The 14,550-nt window shown below is 38.6% G+C and overlaps 1 protein-coding gene and 2 long non-coding RNA genes across 3 annotated transcripts; all 3 read right to left on the bottom strand.

Annotated features, from left to right (window-relative positions):
- Positions 1 to 18: 18 nt before the first annotated feature.
- LOC110065217 (glycerophosphodiester phosphodiesterase 1-like) lies at positions 19 to 5,182 on the bottom strand. Its single transcript, XM_020772326.2, has 5 exons — positions 4,765 to 5,182; positions 3,627 to 3,738; positions 3,168 to 3,257; positions 2,100 to 2,317; positions 19 to 1,626 (listed from the first exon to the last, which is right to left on the bottom strand). The coding sequence occupies exons 1-5, from the start codon at positions 5,151 to 5,153 to the stop codon at positions 1,482 to 1,484; spliced, it is 954 nt and encodes a 317-aa protein (XP_020627985.1). The 5' UTR covers positions 5,154 to 5,182; the 3' UTR covers positions 19 to 1,481.
- Positions 5,183 to 7,558: 2,376 nt separating this feature from the next.
- On the bottom strand, positions 7,559 to 9,847 carry LOC149112540 (uncharacterized). Its single transcript, XR_016207045.1, has 3 exons — positions 9,316 to 9,847; positions 8,855 to 8,983; positions 7,559 to 7,606 (listed from the first exon to the last, which is right to left on the bottom strand). It is a non-coding gene; the product is annotated as an uncharacterized LOC149112540 (long non-coding RNA).
- Positions 9,848 to 13,302: 3,455 nt separating this feature from the next.
- Positions 13,303 to 14,138, bottom strand: LOC149112541 (uncharacterized). The gene is made up of 2 exons (XR_016207044.1): positions 13,915 to 14,138; positions 13,303 to 13,541 (listed from the first exon to the last, which is right to left on the bottom strand). It is a non-coding gene; the product is annotated as an uncharacterized LOC149112541 (long non-coding RNA).
- Positions 14,139 to 14,550: the final 412 nt, after the last annotated feature.

The raw sequence follows: 14,550 nt of genomic DNA on the forward strand, positions 1-14,550 counted from the left end.
GAAGAAGCTTCAATAAAACCTTTTGAGTTACTATTTTATTGCATTTATGCCAACTGTTGTTGCTCCTTTCAAACAAACATGTATGTCCTGTGAATTTCTGTTTTGCCTTTTGCAGTAAACTAAAGTTTTGACAAATTCTTGTTTCAGTGCTTTTTACAGGCTTTAATTTTACATAATTTAGCACATTTTTAACCACACCCAGTGGACAAATTATCTTGTGTCAGGTGACAGACAAAAATGCCATGTTTTTCTTAGTGTATTGCACCACAACACTATTGGTCATTGAACACATGAAGTTTCAGATCTTCTTAAATAGGATCCTCTTAAATCCTGTTAAACAGGTTCCACACAAAAATACCTTATTATAACACTTTATGTTAACTTTATATTACCTCTGAAAGCATCTGGATAGCAAAATATACCTCTTTTTCCCCCTCGCTCCCAAGTTAGATCATACAAATTGTAGATTTCAACTTCTCTAAGATTTAAAAGGGGATGTAAGAGCAGAGTACCCAGCTGCTCATCTGCCTGGGGGGTACTTCCATATGAAAAAGTGGTTTGCTCGTCTGAAAATTTGAATTAAACCCCTAAAGGAGACCAATCTAGGTGTGGCTCTAGCTGTATTTGACCCCTAAAAGTTACCACTTAAAACCGAATAGGCTCGATTACCACCCACTGTTCAGGAAAGGAGCCCACGATAGTAGATTGGACTCAAGAGATCATCAGAAATCGGGCCTAAAAACAGAAATAAGAGCATTTTTAAGTGCACCCTAAAAGATACTTTGACAGCTAAAAATAGTGGCGTTTCGTCATGAACACCCTAAGTGAGATCAGAATCCTTGATTTCTACCCCTAAGTGAGACAACAAGTGTCCCTGACCCTCTCATATGGGAGTCCATTACCCGGGCTTTTCTGCATCATACATATAGAAACTTACTACTGCTGCATGCCTTATTCCACCTAGCCTGCATCGCAGACACAACCTACCACGGGTTACTAGAGGTTATTTACAGGTAAATAATTTCCGTCTGCAACGCAGGCTAATTCCACCTTGTTCAACAAAGCTGTTGCATGCTAATACTACGATTATCAGTTGAGTAAGGCACGAAGGAAGTTTGGTCATGAAGTTTTGGCCTTAAAATTATGGTGTTGTCACGGGCAACTTACCTCGTTTCCGTTGGTAACAATATCAACAGCCATGCATCGCCTACAATTTCGCATGCTTTGCTGCCGATGACGTCAAAGGCCAACAAGTTGCCAATGGATACAGAGCCAGTTGCTCGTGACAACAACACAATTTTTATGTTAAAACTTGGTGACCAAACTTTTGTCCTGCCTTACTCAACTGATAATCGTAGTAAGTACATCAGATGTATCACACAGACTGGAAAAAATTTAAAGAACTTAGGTTACTGAAAATAAATATTAATTGCATTCATTTTGCTACAAATTGATATGAATTTCCTTTGATGGAATGTTAGTTAATTCCAAACTGAATCGCGTCGTACACAGTCAGTTATCACAGGGCAATCAAGGCATTCCATAAAAAAGTCCTTGGCTTTCAGTTGATTGACAGTCCATGTTACCACATCGACACCTTGTCCATTCCACATTTCCAGCATGTCCCTGTCAAACGAAATGAGATACTAACTGTTCAACAAACTTTAAAGGTCTTTTTAGATTTAGGGGCAAGTCAGAGGGACAATGTTCATGCATTAAAGTTCCTTCATGTAAACTGCCTGTCATACTAACTTGAATGTTGGTCTTCTGTTTCTGATTAGGAGCATTTTAAAAACAAATATTAATAACTAATAAAGCTGGCTTTCAAATAGAAAAGGTATTCTATCCAACCAAGTAAAATAGCAAAGTCCAAAAATAGGCTTTACCTTAAAGTTTGCTTTTTGACTTGAATTACAATATATAATTTGACAATATATTTTGAGAACTCAAGAGAGCAACTGCACTGACGTGGCATGTCTTACCTACACACATGTTCCTGAACTCTCGACCACATCTCCCATACTTCCATGCCTAGTTCTCACCCCCTCTCTCTCCCCTATTTTCTTACATGGTGGAATTCCTGTCATGACATAACTTACCCACACACATGTTCCTTTGCACATGAAAGAATAGGAACCCCAACAAAATCAAGAAACCAAGGTATCATTGATTCCCATATTCTATCAAAGAAACTCAGAACTGCTACTTTGATAGAACTGTCTATCTCAAATAGTTCCTTTCCTCCTGTTATTATGTAGCTCATGCTGTCCCGCCACCACACAAGGGCAGTCACAATGTTAGGATCCACCTTGCGTACCTGGAATTAAATATACATTCAAATAAATGCAGTTTATGGTAGCCCCCCAAACTACCAAACTTAGGGATGGTTATTTTAAGATATTATGACCCTCATTAAGTAAATGAATTTAAAAGCCCTTCCCTACTGCTACTTTCAGGGCTTCAACATTTTGGGTGGCTAACAATTATTATGTGCACTGCACAGTTGGCTTTTAGCCAGAATTTGAAAAGTGGCCATTCAAAATGTTCTATAGGGCTTGCTGAAATAAGCAATTTATAAGGCAAAATATGAAAAATAAAACATATTTCTTTAAAAAGTGGCCATCCACAGGACGCCTCAACACCCATCTGACTAAATACCTGCTGCACAGGCTACTTTGTCTTACAACATGTATAATCATGTCAAATGTGTACGCATACATATCACCAGCAGATGTGTGCAAGTAGAAAACTAGGCTTTTTTTAATTGGGAAATGATGGCTATTAATTGGCCAAATTTTATCTACATTGAGAGGAATTACTGGGTAACAATAGAAACAAATGTATTAAATAATGCTGTACCCGTCTTAGAAGCTGTTATTCCCCAATGCTATTTTTGAAAAAGTACCCTTCCTTCAAGAGGGTAAAAACGTGCGAGTTTGTATAACAACCAATGAACTTTTATTAAATTGTGCTCAAGAAATTTTTACCATGTTACCATGTGCTGAAGGAATTTTTACCGTGTATGAATAAAGTTATCAATCTAAAGTTGTCAATAAATTGCTACTGTAGGTACTTTTGAGTTACATCTTCTTTTAGGGCCGGGGTCATTGATTTTCGAATATTATTCTACTCTAAACAAAGTCATTTTTGACTAACTACAGACTTACCTGGTATATTACACCAGGAAAATAACAACAAACAAGAGCTTTGTCATGCAGCTGATAACTTGAAAATAGATTCTTCAAATACTGTGCTGTCTGAATTAAATAAACAACAGTAATATTAAATGGTTTGAACCCAAGAGTATATATTATGTAGCGTAATCCTTTGGGAACAGGACAATCCCACTGGACAAACAACTATATTTTCCTAACACTGTCCTAACTATCAACTGAGAAGCTGTGGAAATCTTGCAAATTTCCCTGTGAAAAGCAAAAAGAGATCCAAAAATAATGACTGAGAATTTTGCACTGCCCAGTAAATTTCCTTTCTTTTAAGTTTTTATAGGTAAGAAAACAAAAACCTTATTTCCTTGGCAGGTATAAATTTGCAAAAAAAGGTAACTTGAAATAAACACTTATCCCGGTGGGCCTTGGGAAACACTCTGCCTTAACAGGGTAACTCACCTCTAGTGCCTGAGTGCTTTTTTTTATTTCAATGATCATCTTCAACTCAAGACTTGAACAAAGTTCTACAACCTCTTCCAAGGTTGGGATTTTCTCCTTAGGAAACTTGTCTCTGCAGTGCAAAAGATAACAAAAAGTGATGACCTACATGGAGAAGTGTGACCGAGTGTTGATCACCAGTAACAACATAATTTAACAATGATGCATTTTTAATAATTAAATACTTATTATTTATTAAAAATGCATAGCCATGACATATTGCAATGTCAATTTCTCAGCTTTTATTCAGTAAGGCTATTATGTTAAGAGAAACCACCATATAACTTCAGAGGCATATATCTCCTGTCCAAATAGTATTAGCCTTTGTTACAGCCACCCTTCCCGCAAGAAAAAATAATGAGAGAATGTCTGTGTGTTACCATTGATAATCAGGTTCAAGACCATGTCATTTTTTCCTGTATATGTGGCAAAATGACCTCATTCATCACTAGTTGATCAACTGTTAGCAGTTTGATGAAGTGTAAATTATGTAGATTGTTGAACTTTATCCATTTCACTTACAAATACCTTGAGAGTTGGCTGTAGAGACCACAAAAAGGAACACACAAATGCTCTCTCCAACTTATTTTTTAAGGGAGGTCAACTGTAACACTGGCTAAATATCATGATCACAATATCTTATGGTTCCTCGTCACTGGCAATCACAATATTTTGTTCAACCTGATGCAATACTATTTCTTTAGGCAGCAGACATGACCAACAAAATTTTCAGTCTGAAATTGTATGTTAGCTAGTATGTCATCTTGTACTGTGAGAAAGTGGAGAGAAAGAAGCTGAAAGAGAACCTGAAATACTAATTTATTTGTTTCATAAGCCAATATATGAAGCCTGATTTGAACCTGTTTGACCGGTACCTACAGACGGAACCCACAAAACAAGTTAAGCTAATTTATCTGCTTTCCTTTCATACAATACCTACCAAAGTGCTTTTACAATGCATGTAAACCTTTTGTCGAATGGCTCGACTAAAAAAATACCAATTCGTGACTATTTCGAAGTAGAAATCAAATATTCAACAACCTCCGTCCGTCCCATCAACCCAATATTGAAAAATTCATACGCTTTTACCCAGGTTTACCTCAGGCAATGTTTTGCTGATGCGTCTAATTTTCTGATTTCTTCGAGGATAAACTTACTCACAGGACCGCTTCCATCAGTGGTTCTGTCCACTGTGGAATCATGAATGACAACAGCTCTACCATCCTTCGTAAAATCCACGTCAAACTCGACGCCAGTGGCTCCGTTTTCTTTCGCTGTTCGAAAAGCCGCCAAAGTATTTTCTGGTGCCTCTGAAGATCCCCCTCTATGAGCAATAATAGCTGGTTTGTTCAAGTCTGATATGTCCTTCCTCAGAAAAGACTTAGCGAGATCCGCTTTAAGCTTAGGTAGGCGAAATTTTCGGTAGAGGAAACTTAAAAATGCTGGTAGGAAGAAAGCCAAACTAATACAATAAACCGCTACCGCCATCTTGGTGTCTGTTATAATTCTCGTCCCAGATCGCTACTCGTTCACAAATGGACCAATTGAATTGAGATACGAGAGGGGAGGGTTTTTCCCAGCTTATGCGTTGCTTTTCCCGCTACAGCGCGGCCATTCATTGGCTAGTAACAATGAAACTGTTCCCCACGAAATGCCATGAGCGGACAACATTGCGAAAACTATGACGTCAAACGGGAAACAGTTCACTGTTACCCGCGAAATGTTGACCGCTGTTGCACGTCATTTGTTTCCCACCGGTTTGACCCGGTTTGACTGGTCCCGATGGAAGCAGTAAATTTTGGTTCCCTCCAGTCTCAATGTTTCCCTCGACTTCTCGAGAAACAAAATTCACCGTTCCCACCGGAACCAGTCATTAAGTGTTAATTGTCACACAGTTTCGAATTCCACGTTGTTTACGCGGCTCTGTTTTGTTGTTTGTTGCTTTATTTCATGGAATGAAATGATACTGATATCAGAGGAATCGAAAACCAGTCAGCGAGAATAAGTTCCGGGTAATTCGCGTATTGCTTCAAAGTTTAGACCATGCTCTCGTGCTAGCCTGTACACAGGCTACGCTCATGCTAAAAATAAGATGTAAAATAAGTAAACAGAGTGCAAGAGTTCCAGTAACATTACGAATGCAATTTCATCTGGCCTGATACCCGATGTGATCTGACCCATGGTGGTATATAGACAGTGAGATATTCATCATGGACCTAACAATTAATTTTTCTGAGTCATATGCCTGTTTGCTTATTCGCAGAAAATGTGCTTTGGAGGTTAGTTTTTAATCCACTCATTGTCGTCTTTAGATTTTTCTGCGTGACTGAAACCCGCCACTTCAACGTTTTACTGATTAATTATCGCCTTTTTATTGTTAACGACAGAGAACCTACTGCAGCAAATGTTAAGAGTGGTTTCCTCCCCGTTATCGGGCTGAGATCAAGAAGCTAGAAAGGTTTAAACCGGGCGGTGAAAGTTTGATTTCTTTCCTAGCTCGAGAGTTCGGGCTACTCCCTGACAGAAATAAGGAACAACTTAATTTCCAGAATTTCAATGTTTAATCCACCTTTACTTAACTTACACGTTACATTCAATCTTCTTAGTAGTATATTTTTGCGTTTACATATGCCACTTAGATACCAGTGATTAATTTTGCATACTCATTCGGGTAAGTTGTTTCGCTGCGAGGAAACTTTCTGAAAAGTGGATAGAAGTTTGTAACCTTTATAAAGAGATTATGTGGGATTAGAGAAGGAATGCCTATTGGCTGTCTTATCTTTATGATAATTCCTCATCTTTCACCTCCCAGACTTAGGTGATTACTAAGCCTGGGAAGTATTCCTTCTCTTATTCTACATAGTACCCTATAGACTTACAATGTGTGTTTCAAATGCCATTGACATATAAAAGTGGTTGTAACATACCATAAAATTCCGACACTTCCCCGGGCCTATATATATGTATTCCAAAAGTATTTTTAGAAGGCTTATTTTCCAGTGGGTTATTTGCTTCTGACAAATACCCGGGGAAGGGGTAGGCGGGGTGCTATTATCGAAAGAAGGTTAGTTCTTTGGCGAAGGCCTATTTTTTTAGCCCGCGTTGCAGGCCTTTTAACTCCCCCTCCCCCTCCCCCTCAGTGACATATCGGTATAACGGAAACAATTATAGACTGAATCGGCGGTTAAGTTTGCAAAGTCGGTTGTAAATAAATACCTATACAACGTAAAATAATTTAAAAAGAAGGTCTTTGAATGTCGCAGCATATGAACATAATGTTTGTAATCTTATTTACAACTCAGTGGCATTTTCATGATATTTACAATCATATACAACTGCCATGTTAAAACAGTTGGTAAGAATTACCACTAACAACCATTTTGACAGAAAAAAATCTTTGAAAAAGAGTATTTCGTTAAAAAATATTTACAATCATTTATAGTGATTTATCCACGGTATTTTTGAAAAGTTTATTTAAAATTAATCATTTGAAAAATAATAAATGTTTTCAAAATCCTTGACATATCAATATTGGTATTTGGCAGGAATGTTTACAATCATTCAAAAATAATGAAATGAACTGGATTTGCGATAAACTTGAATGAAGTAAACTTATAAATAAATAGAATAGACTTAAGATAAATTTAAACTTGAGTGAACGAGAAAGCAGATCTGGAGAGAAAGGAAAATCACTGTTAATATCCTTTCCTATACCAGTCGATCAATTTGAAAGGAGACAGCGACAAAGCCAAGGCAGTTAGTAGGTTTGGCAACTGAGCTGCACGTTAACTTTGTCTTGTGGGGAGGTGGGGTGGGGTGGGGGGGAGGGTTCATAAATAGGCAAGTTGTAATCCGCCAAGGCTCACAACTGAGCTTGAATGAAAATACTTACTAGTATCCAAACCATTTATTGAAAGTCCTTCTGAAGAATCCCTGCTGTTCTGTAAAATAATAACGTAACAAAGGAACATACATAACAGGCATTCATTGACATGTAGAAGCCAAATGACAATGACGACAAATCTGACAATACACAAATCTATAATAACCTTAAAGAATTCTGACAACAAGTCTCTAATAATCTTCTAAACTACTGACAACAAGTCTGTAATAATCTTATAGACTTCTGGACAAAACTGCTCTGTGTGGTCCACGAAGGTATGCAGTCAGATCGTTTTATGGTCAGATCGTCAGATCTCAGTTCGACAATATAGCCAGTTCATTCTAGTTACAATAAAGCTCAGTTAGATAAAGATCCTGAAAATAGTTAATAGAGCGCTCTGCGTGTGTAGATTATTTCGGGCCAAGAAAAAAATTGTTTCCTCCTTCGATGAAAGTTAAACTGCAGTAAACATCATCCACTGCAAACCTTGCTTCACGAGTCACACTTCCAAGTTGTTTGTCTTTATTTTAAACTTTAAGTTAATTAGTCTATTGCACCGTCCACACTACCCTAGAGGAATTTGGAAAAGGAGGTTTCAATCTGAAACCTCCGTTTTTGCGTTTACGTATGCCACTTCGATGTTAGTACTTGAGTTGCATACTCATTTGGGTAAGTTGTTTCGCTACGAGAGAAATTTATTGAAAAGTGGACAGAAGTTTGTACACTTTATAAAGAGGTTATGTGGGACTAGAGAAGGAATGTCCATTGGCTGTCTTATCTTTGTGATAATTCCTCATCTTTCAGCCCCGAGACTTAGGTGATTCCTAAGCCTGAGAATTATTTCTTCTCTTACTCTACATAGCACCCTAAAGACTTCACTTATAATTTCACTCTGAAAACCCATCAAAAGTTTTCCGTCCACACTACGCCGGAGAAATTAAAAACGCAACAATCACCGGTCATTCTGGATTTGCGTTTGAGGAAAACTCAGGCAGAGAAAATCAAATTATTATGGTGACTACATCATTTTCTAAAAGCTCCGTTTTCAAAATGTTTTCCGTCCACGCGAAAACGAAAAGCGAGCGTTATCAAATTCCTCTGGTTTGGAGAGAGTTTTTGAAAAGCTCCGTTTTCGTGACGGATTAGTGTGGACGGTAGGCCTAACCGTAGAAATAAAGCTGCGTTTTCAAATTCCTCCGGCTTAGTGTAGACGCTGCCCTACTGGCTATAAAGAATGCTGTTTTTAATGAGAAAGAAGAAAAGAATGATTTTACAGATTGTTCCATGCGTCGTTATACAAACATACCGACATGAGGGAAGGGAGTGACGCTTTGAGCGAAGGCATTTGCCGGGTAAGTGTTCGCCATTTTGGATCCGTCAAGAACTGTGGTCACTGGAACAAACGGTAATGGACGATGGTGGATGTATCCATTGTCTAAACAAAACAAAACAATCGACAATTTACCTTTAAAAGAAATCTTCATTAGAACGCTAAGTTGAAGTACTTCACGGAGAATCGATTCACGTTTTGCCGAGAGGAAATAACATCCATTCTGAAATTCAGCGTCTCATTTTTCGTTGATATGAATTTTGTTTATTATTGTTGTTTGTTTTTGGTTTGCGCTTTTTGCTATTTCTGTTCCAATAAAGTTGATCGCAGTGTTGCAATTGGGCCATGCGCGCTTACGATGTATCGTGGTCGATGTTGTGCATACTTAACCTAAGCTGCGGTATAGTTAGGGTATAGTATTGTGTCGCTCTCCATACCTTTTGCTGCCTTGCTAAACGGGTTCACTGTCGTCGCTGTTTGAGAACCATCGACCGCCTTAGCTTTAACAGCTTTTCCAAGGAGTGGTCTGTTCTGGCCAGCTGGAGGTGTTACAGCAGCCTTCACAGGCACAAACAGAGGAGCCGGAGGATGTTGCAACTGACAAACTTTGCCTAAACGAAATAAAGATACCTAGGATTGTGCCAAGTGAAGAGCAAGGCTTGAAATTAAGAGTGAACAAAAATATTTCGGTTTTCGAGTTGTTTTTGGCACAAATGAAGCAGTTAGCTATAGGTACATGTCATGATGTAATCTTCGAATCAAAAGTTAAATTATCGCTTTAAATGTAAAGTTTTGTGTGTCCTTCTCCGAACCTTTTGCTACCCTCCTAAACGGGTTAACTGACGTTGTTTGAACACCATCGGTGATCGCCTTAGCCTGAACAGCTTCTCTAAGGAATGGTATGTTCTGTCCAGCTGGAGGTGTTACACCAGCCTTCACAGGCACGAACAAATTTGGTGGTGGATGCTGCACCTGACGAACTTTGCCTGAAAGAAATCAAGATGTCTAGAATTGTACAAAGTAAAGCGCAATGCTTAAAATTAAGAGTGGAAATTATGTTAAGATTATACCTGCACATGAAAACATTTCGGTTTAAGTTTGTTTCTAAGTTTTTTGTTTGGATTAATTTGCGGAAACAAGGGATACCTCTACTATTAACAGAAACTTTTGGAGAGAAACAAAATAGTAGAATTTATTAATGGGGAACAAGAGAAAGATCAGGAAAGATCAGAGAAATGCGGCGACGTACTCAGAAAAGAAAAGTCGGAGTGAAATCGCGCATGCCTAAACGCCCACTGACAAGGCTCACTGCAATGCTAAAAACGTTTTCGATACACGCACATCTTAATCCTGTACCATGCGTACTAGTTATGTTTGTTACACTATAAATTTCGGGTGCTCCCATACCTTTAACCTTCCTGAAAGGATTTATCTGGGTAGAAGTGGCATGTTCGGTCTTCTTAGAATCAGCAGAGTCCTTTCTTGAGACTGGAATGACTTCAGCCCTGTTAGAGTTTGCCACAGGAACAGGAGGTGGTTGATTTTTCAACTGAAAGCCTTCGGATATGAAAAAAGAATGTATTATGTTGATAGAAGTTCAGTTTATGTTGATCACAACTGCTTTGGTAATGCATGCTCGTAAGAAGGACTCGAAGTCCAAGAATTGGTCTAAAATCCGCTTTAGAGATATACATCTTAACTGAAATTTTACCTGAACGTATAGACTTAAGTAAGTGAAGCGTAAAACTTTCTTAGGGGTAGGGTCAGTATTTTGCGGAGATACTTACACATGAAAATATTTCGGTTTTCGGTTTTTTTGGGCAGAAATGAATCAGTCAGGCAATCTTTGAATCAAAAACCTGTATTAACCTTGAGGGTATAGTATTGTGTGTCGGTCTCCATACCTTTTGGGTTCACCGGCGTTGTTTGAATACTAGCGACCGCCATAGCCGCTTCGACACCTTCTCCAGGGAGTGGTTTGCAATGTCCAGCTGGAAGTGTTACAGCAGACCTCACAGGCATAAACAGAGGTGGTGGTAATTGCTGCAACTGACAAACTTTGCCTGAAAGAATCACAGGGCCATAAAGTGTTGATCTACATTACTAAAACACTCACAGTTGCATAATGTTGCAAACGGTATGTAAATTATAAGGAATAATATACTGAGAAGTTGTTTAATAGTGCAATGGTGTTCACTGCAATGCTGCTAAATTTAAGACTCCTGCCTAACCTTAATCACGTAGCACACGATTAACAACACTATATATGACATGAGTGAGGCGCGGTGGCCTCGTGGTCAGTGCACTCGACTTCGGAGCGAATGGTCCGGTTTCAAGCCCTGGCCGGGGACATTGTGTTGCGTTTGGGCAAGGCACTTCACTCTCACGATGCCTCTCTCCACCCAGGTGTATAAATGGGTACCGGCGAATTTAATGCTGGGGGGTAACCCTGCAATGGACTAGCATCCCATCCAGGGGGGAGTAGAAATACCCCTAGTCGCTTCATGCTACTGAAACCAAGATAAGCTCCGGCATGGCTCCTGCGCAGACTTTACTTTACCTTTCCTAACCTTAATCACGCGACACACGATTAACACACTATATATGACATGAGTGACTCAAAGAGCAAACCGAATCCATTCAGGAAAGTTAATAGCCAAGTTAATAGCTTTCCTAAATGGATTCGGTTTGCTCTTAGAGTCAGAGGAATCTGAGACTGGAATATCCGCTTTCTTGACTTCCGCCCTGTCAGAGTTGGTCACAGGAACAAGTGGCGGTTGATTCTTTTAACCTTTGATTTTTTCAGCCTTTGGCTCAACATATAGAGAATGGAATTTGTTATTTTCACTCAAATTTATTCTATCATGTTTACTAATGAGTGATTAATGCCCAGTTTAAGAAGGAATCATAGCTCTATAAAATACAACCAAAACAAAGTATCAGAAGAAAGCCTTAAAAATAGCGTCATGGGCTAGGTGAGGGAGGAATGGGGAGAAATTGCTTAAGTTCTGGAGGCTTAAAGCTTCGAAGTCTTGGATCTGCAAAAAATATTGAATCCGTTTACTCTATATGCTTTGGAGCCCTGGACTCTGCTGATTCTGCCGTTAAGCCGATTTCGAAACCGCGAGAAATCTTTCTTTGTTTTCGTTGGACGCATTGATAAACCATGTTTTAAATTTCGATCACCTTACATACCTTTAGCTGGGTTTGATTGCTTTGGTTTCGAGTGCTTGTCAGGGGAACCATCCGTTTTCTTAGCGTCAAGATCGTTTGTTCGGACTGGATAGTTGTTAATTTCGAGGCATCCGATATTGCTTGGCAACAATGTGTCAAACCATGATGGCTGAAGGTCGAAGCAATCGTTGACTGAACGACAAAAAAGATCGAAGAAAATATAATTTATAAAAATGGTGAGATATTTATTATATCTCTACTGTGTGCCTGACGGGTTCGGGAACGATTTCTATGTTCACGCGGAACGGCTTCAAATTTCTGACGCACCTTGAAAGCAAAATCGAGTCAATTTGAAATCGGTTTTAAGTCATTAGCACGCTTTAATACACAATTTAGAGTAAAAGAAAGTTTTAAACTTTCTCGTCCTATTAAAGGTAAGAACACTTGGCTATAAATCATGAAACAGTTTGGCAACAAAACCAACTTTAAATTTTAGCGGGCCGTACAGGAGAATACGGCCCGCTAAATTGACAAATCACAGCGCGTCTTTTAACTGAGAGATATCATAATAGCGTGTATTTTCGATTGGTGAATGTTTTTCGAATTGGGTTAATGTTCAAACTCAACTTCAAGTTATTTATATTCAAACGGGGTATTGAGCCGTTTCAGTACCAGGCTGGTATCAGCAGGGTCCCTTCAAACGCCACCGAATCGGAACGACAATTTAAAACGAGCAGCACTGGTGACGAGAATGGAATGCCCTACATCAACGAAGCAAATTTAACGTAATTTAGTCCATAACTAAACAGCGTGTCCGGCTCCCGGGGTCTGGCTGGATGTACGAAACGGAAAAAGCAATGTTCCCTCTGGGAAAAGGGTTTAAGAATTAATGAGCGCGCGAGAATGTCTGCAGTTACTGTCGTAAAAACCTTTCTAGTATGCATTATTGAATAAGCTGTAGAGTGCAGAGCTCCTTGTTTTCTTGTCTTTACCGACGCAAAAATTGATTATACAAAAATACAATTTCCTTAAATTCGATCCGCCGTCTACAAACAACAATATGGAGTCAAAATCGTCTTTCATTATATAGCAAACTCCTGGATTAAGGCGGATATTCTGCGAGTGATGCCGGTTTCAGTTGGCGCGACTGTATTCGCAGGCTAGCATTGTCGGTGGACTTTATTTGTCATAAAACGGTCCTACAGCTCAGTTTCTCTACGTATATGAAGCCACTTACCATTAAATAGTAGTTCTTTTTTGGGAATTTTCTCCTCATCTGCTCTCTTTTTAAGAATGTTTTCTTTCGCCTTGATGATGTTTTCTTTCACTTTCTTCAGTTCCTCATCTGCTGTCTTCAATTTCTTTGCAAAATCAACCTCCTTTTCTTGTCTATTCTGCTGTAACTCTGATAATTGTTCTTTAAGATCAGCAATGTCTTTGTCCTTTGCCGAAACAATTTCTTTTAAATGAGCGATTTCCTTGTCCTTAGCTGTAATAGATGGAATACAAAGATAGAAATTGCGCTCGCCTAAAACTTAAAATAAAAAAACGTGGCGAAAGATTGTCCACAGGTTACGAAAAGCGCTGATTAGAACAGTTTTGCACTCTTAACTCTTCATAGTACAGTTTATCAGCAAAGTCAATTCCCCTTCTTTTATTTTGGAAATAATCAAAAAGTGTTTACAAATCAAGAATCATTGGATGAAATATGATTTTCACTAATCTTGCAATCTCTCATCAGATTAGTTGTCCTAACTGAAAAGATTTGCCGCGAAACTTGTGTAACGTTCGAATTCCAATTAATTGTATGCAGATATTCAACGCCGAAAAATTAAAATCACCATACATCTTTTAAAACTCACCATTACATAGTGCTTCAAGGGTGACAAGCTCTTCTTTGAGCCGCTCATTTTCTTGCTTATACTAGGAGAAGAAAAATGATGTATACAGTTTTATTTTCCAAACCTTTGAAACTTGGGAGGGTTGGGCGCAGCATGGCAAAAGTTTAAATGCAGTGAAATAAAAAGATAAGAACCAAAAGAAAAAACAAAACTGAAGCGCTTATATTTAGTTAATTTTTCTTTGAACGAACTTTAAATTTTATGTCTGAGATGAATAAGTCGTTGATCAGTTAACGTTCACGGAAAAATCTGCGTCATAATAAGTAATGCGAGCTTCCGCGCGCCCAATTTGTCGTTTTTCTCTTGTAAAAACATTAACTGAAAAGTTTCGTCCGAAACGGATAAAGAACAAATACGTTAATGGGCTAGATACTTCAATTCCACCATTATTTCACCTCAACGCTGATGTAGAGCGGCTTTGGTAGCGGGCATGTTTTTCTCGTCCTCAATTCGGCATGTTTTCGAAAAAACAAAACTTTCAGGCAAATACATCCGTATCAAATTCATTTCTCATGAACTGTGCGCTTTTGAAGCATTTCATTCCATATGTTTCCGATCATTATAACTAATAGCTGCTTTGCTTTGTAAATGCGGCGC

Source organism: Orbicella faveolata, unplaced genomic scaffold, assembly GCF_042242905.1.
Source record: "Orbicella faveolata isolate gen_17 unplaced genomic scaffold, um_ofav_v1 contig_2, whole genome shotgun sequence".
Lineage (NCBI taxonomy): Eukaryota > Metazoa > Cnidaria > Anthozoa > Scleractinia > Merulinidae > Orbicella > Orbicella faveolata.

Excerpts from the sequence above, each read along its gene's own strand:
- LOC110065217 (XM_020772326.2), bottom strand. The coding sequence starts at position 5,153 with ATGGCGGTAGCGGTTTATTGTATTAGTTTGGCTTTCTTCCTACCAGCA. Across the intron at positions 3,258-3,626 it reads AAAGCACTCAGGCACTAGAG|ACAGCACAGTATTTGAAGAA; the intron begins GTGAGTTACCCT and ends TATTTAATTCAG. Across the intron at positions 2,318-3,167 it reads TTCCTGGTGTAATATACCAG|GTACGCAAGGTGGATCCTAA; the intron begins GTAAGTCTGTAG and ends ATTTAATTCCAG.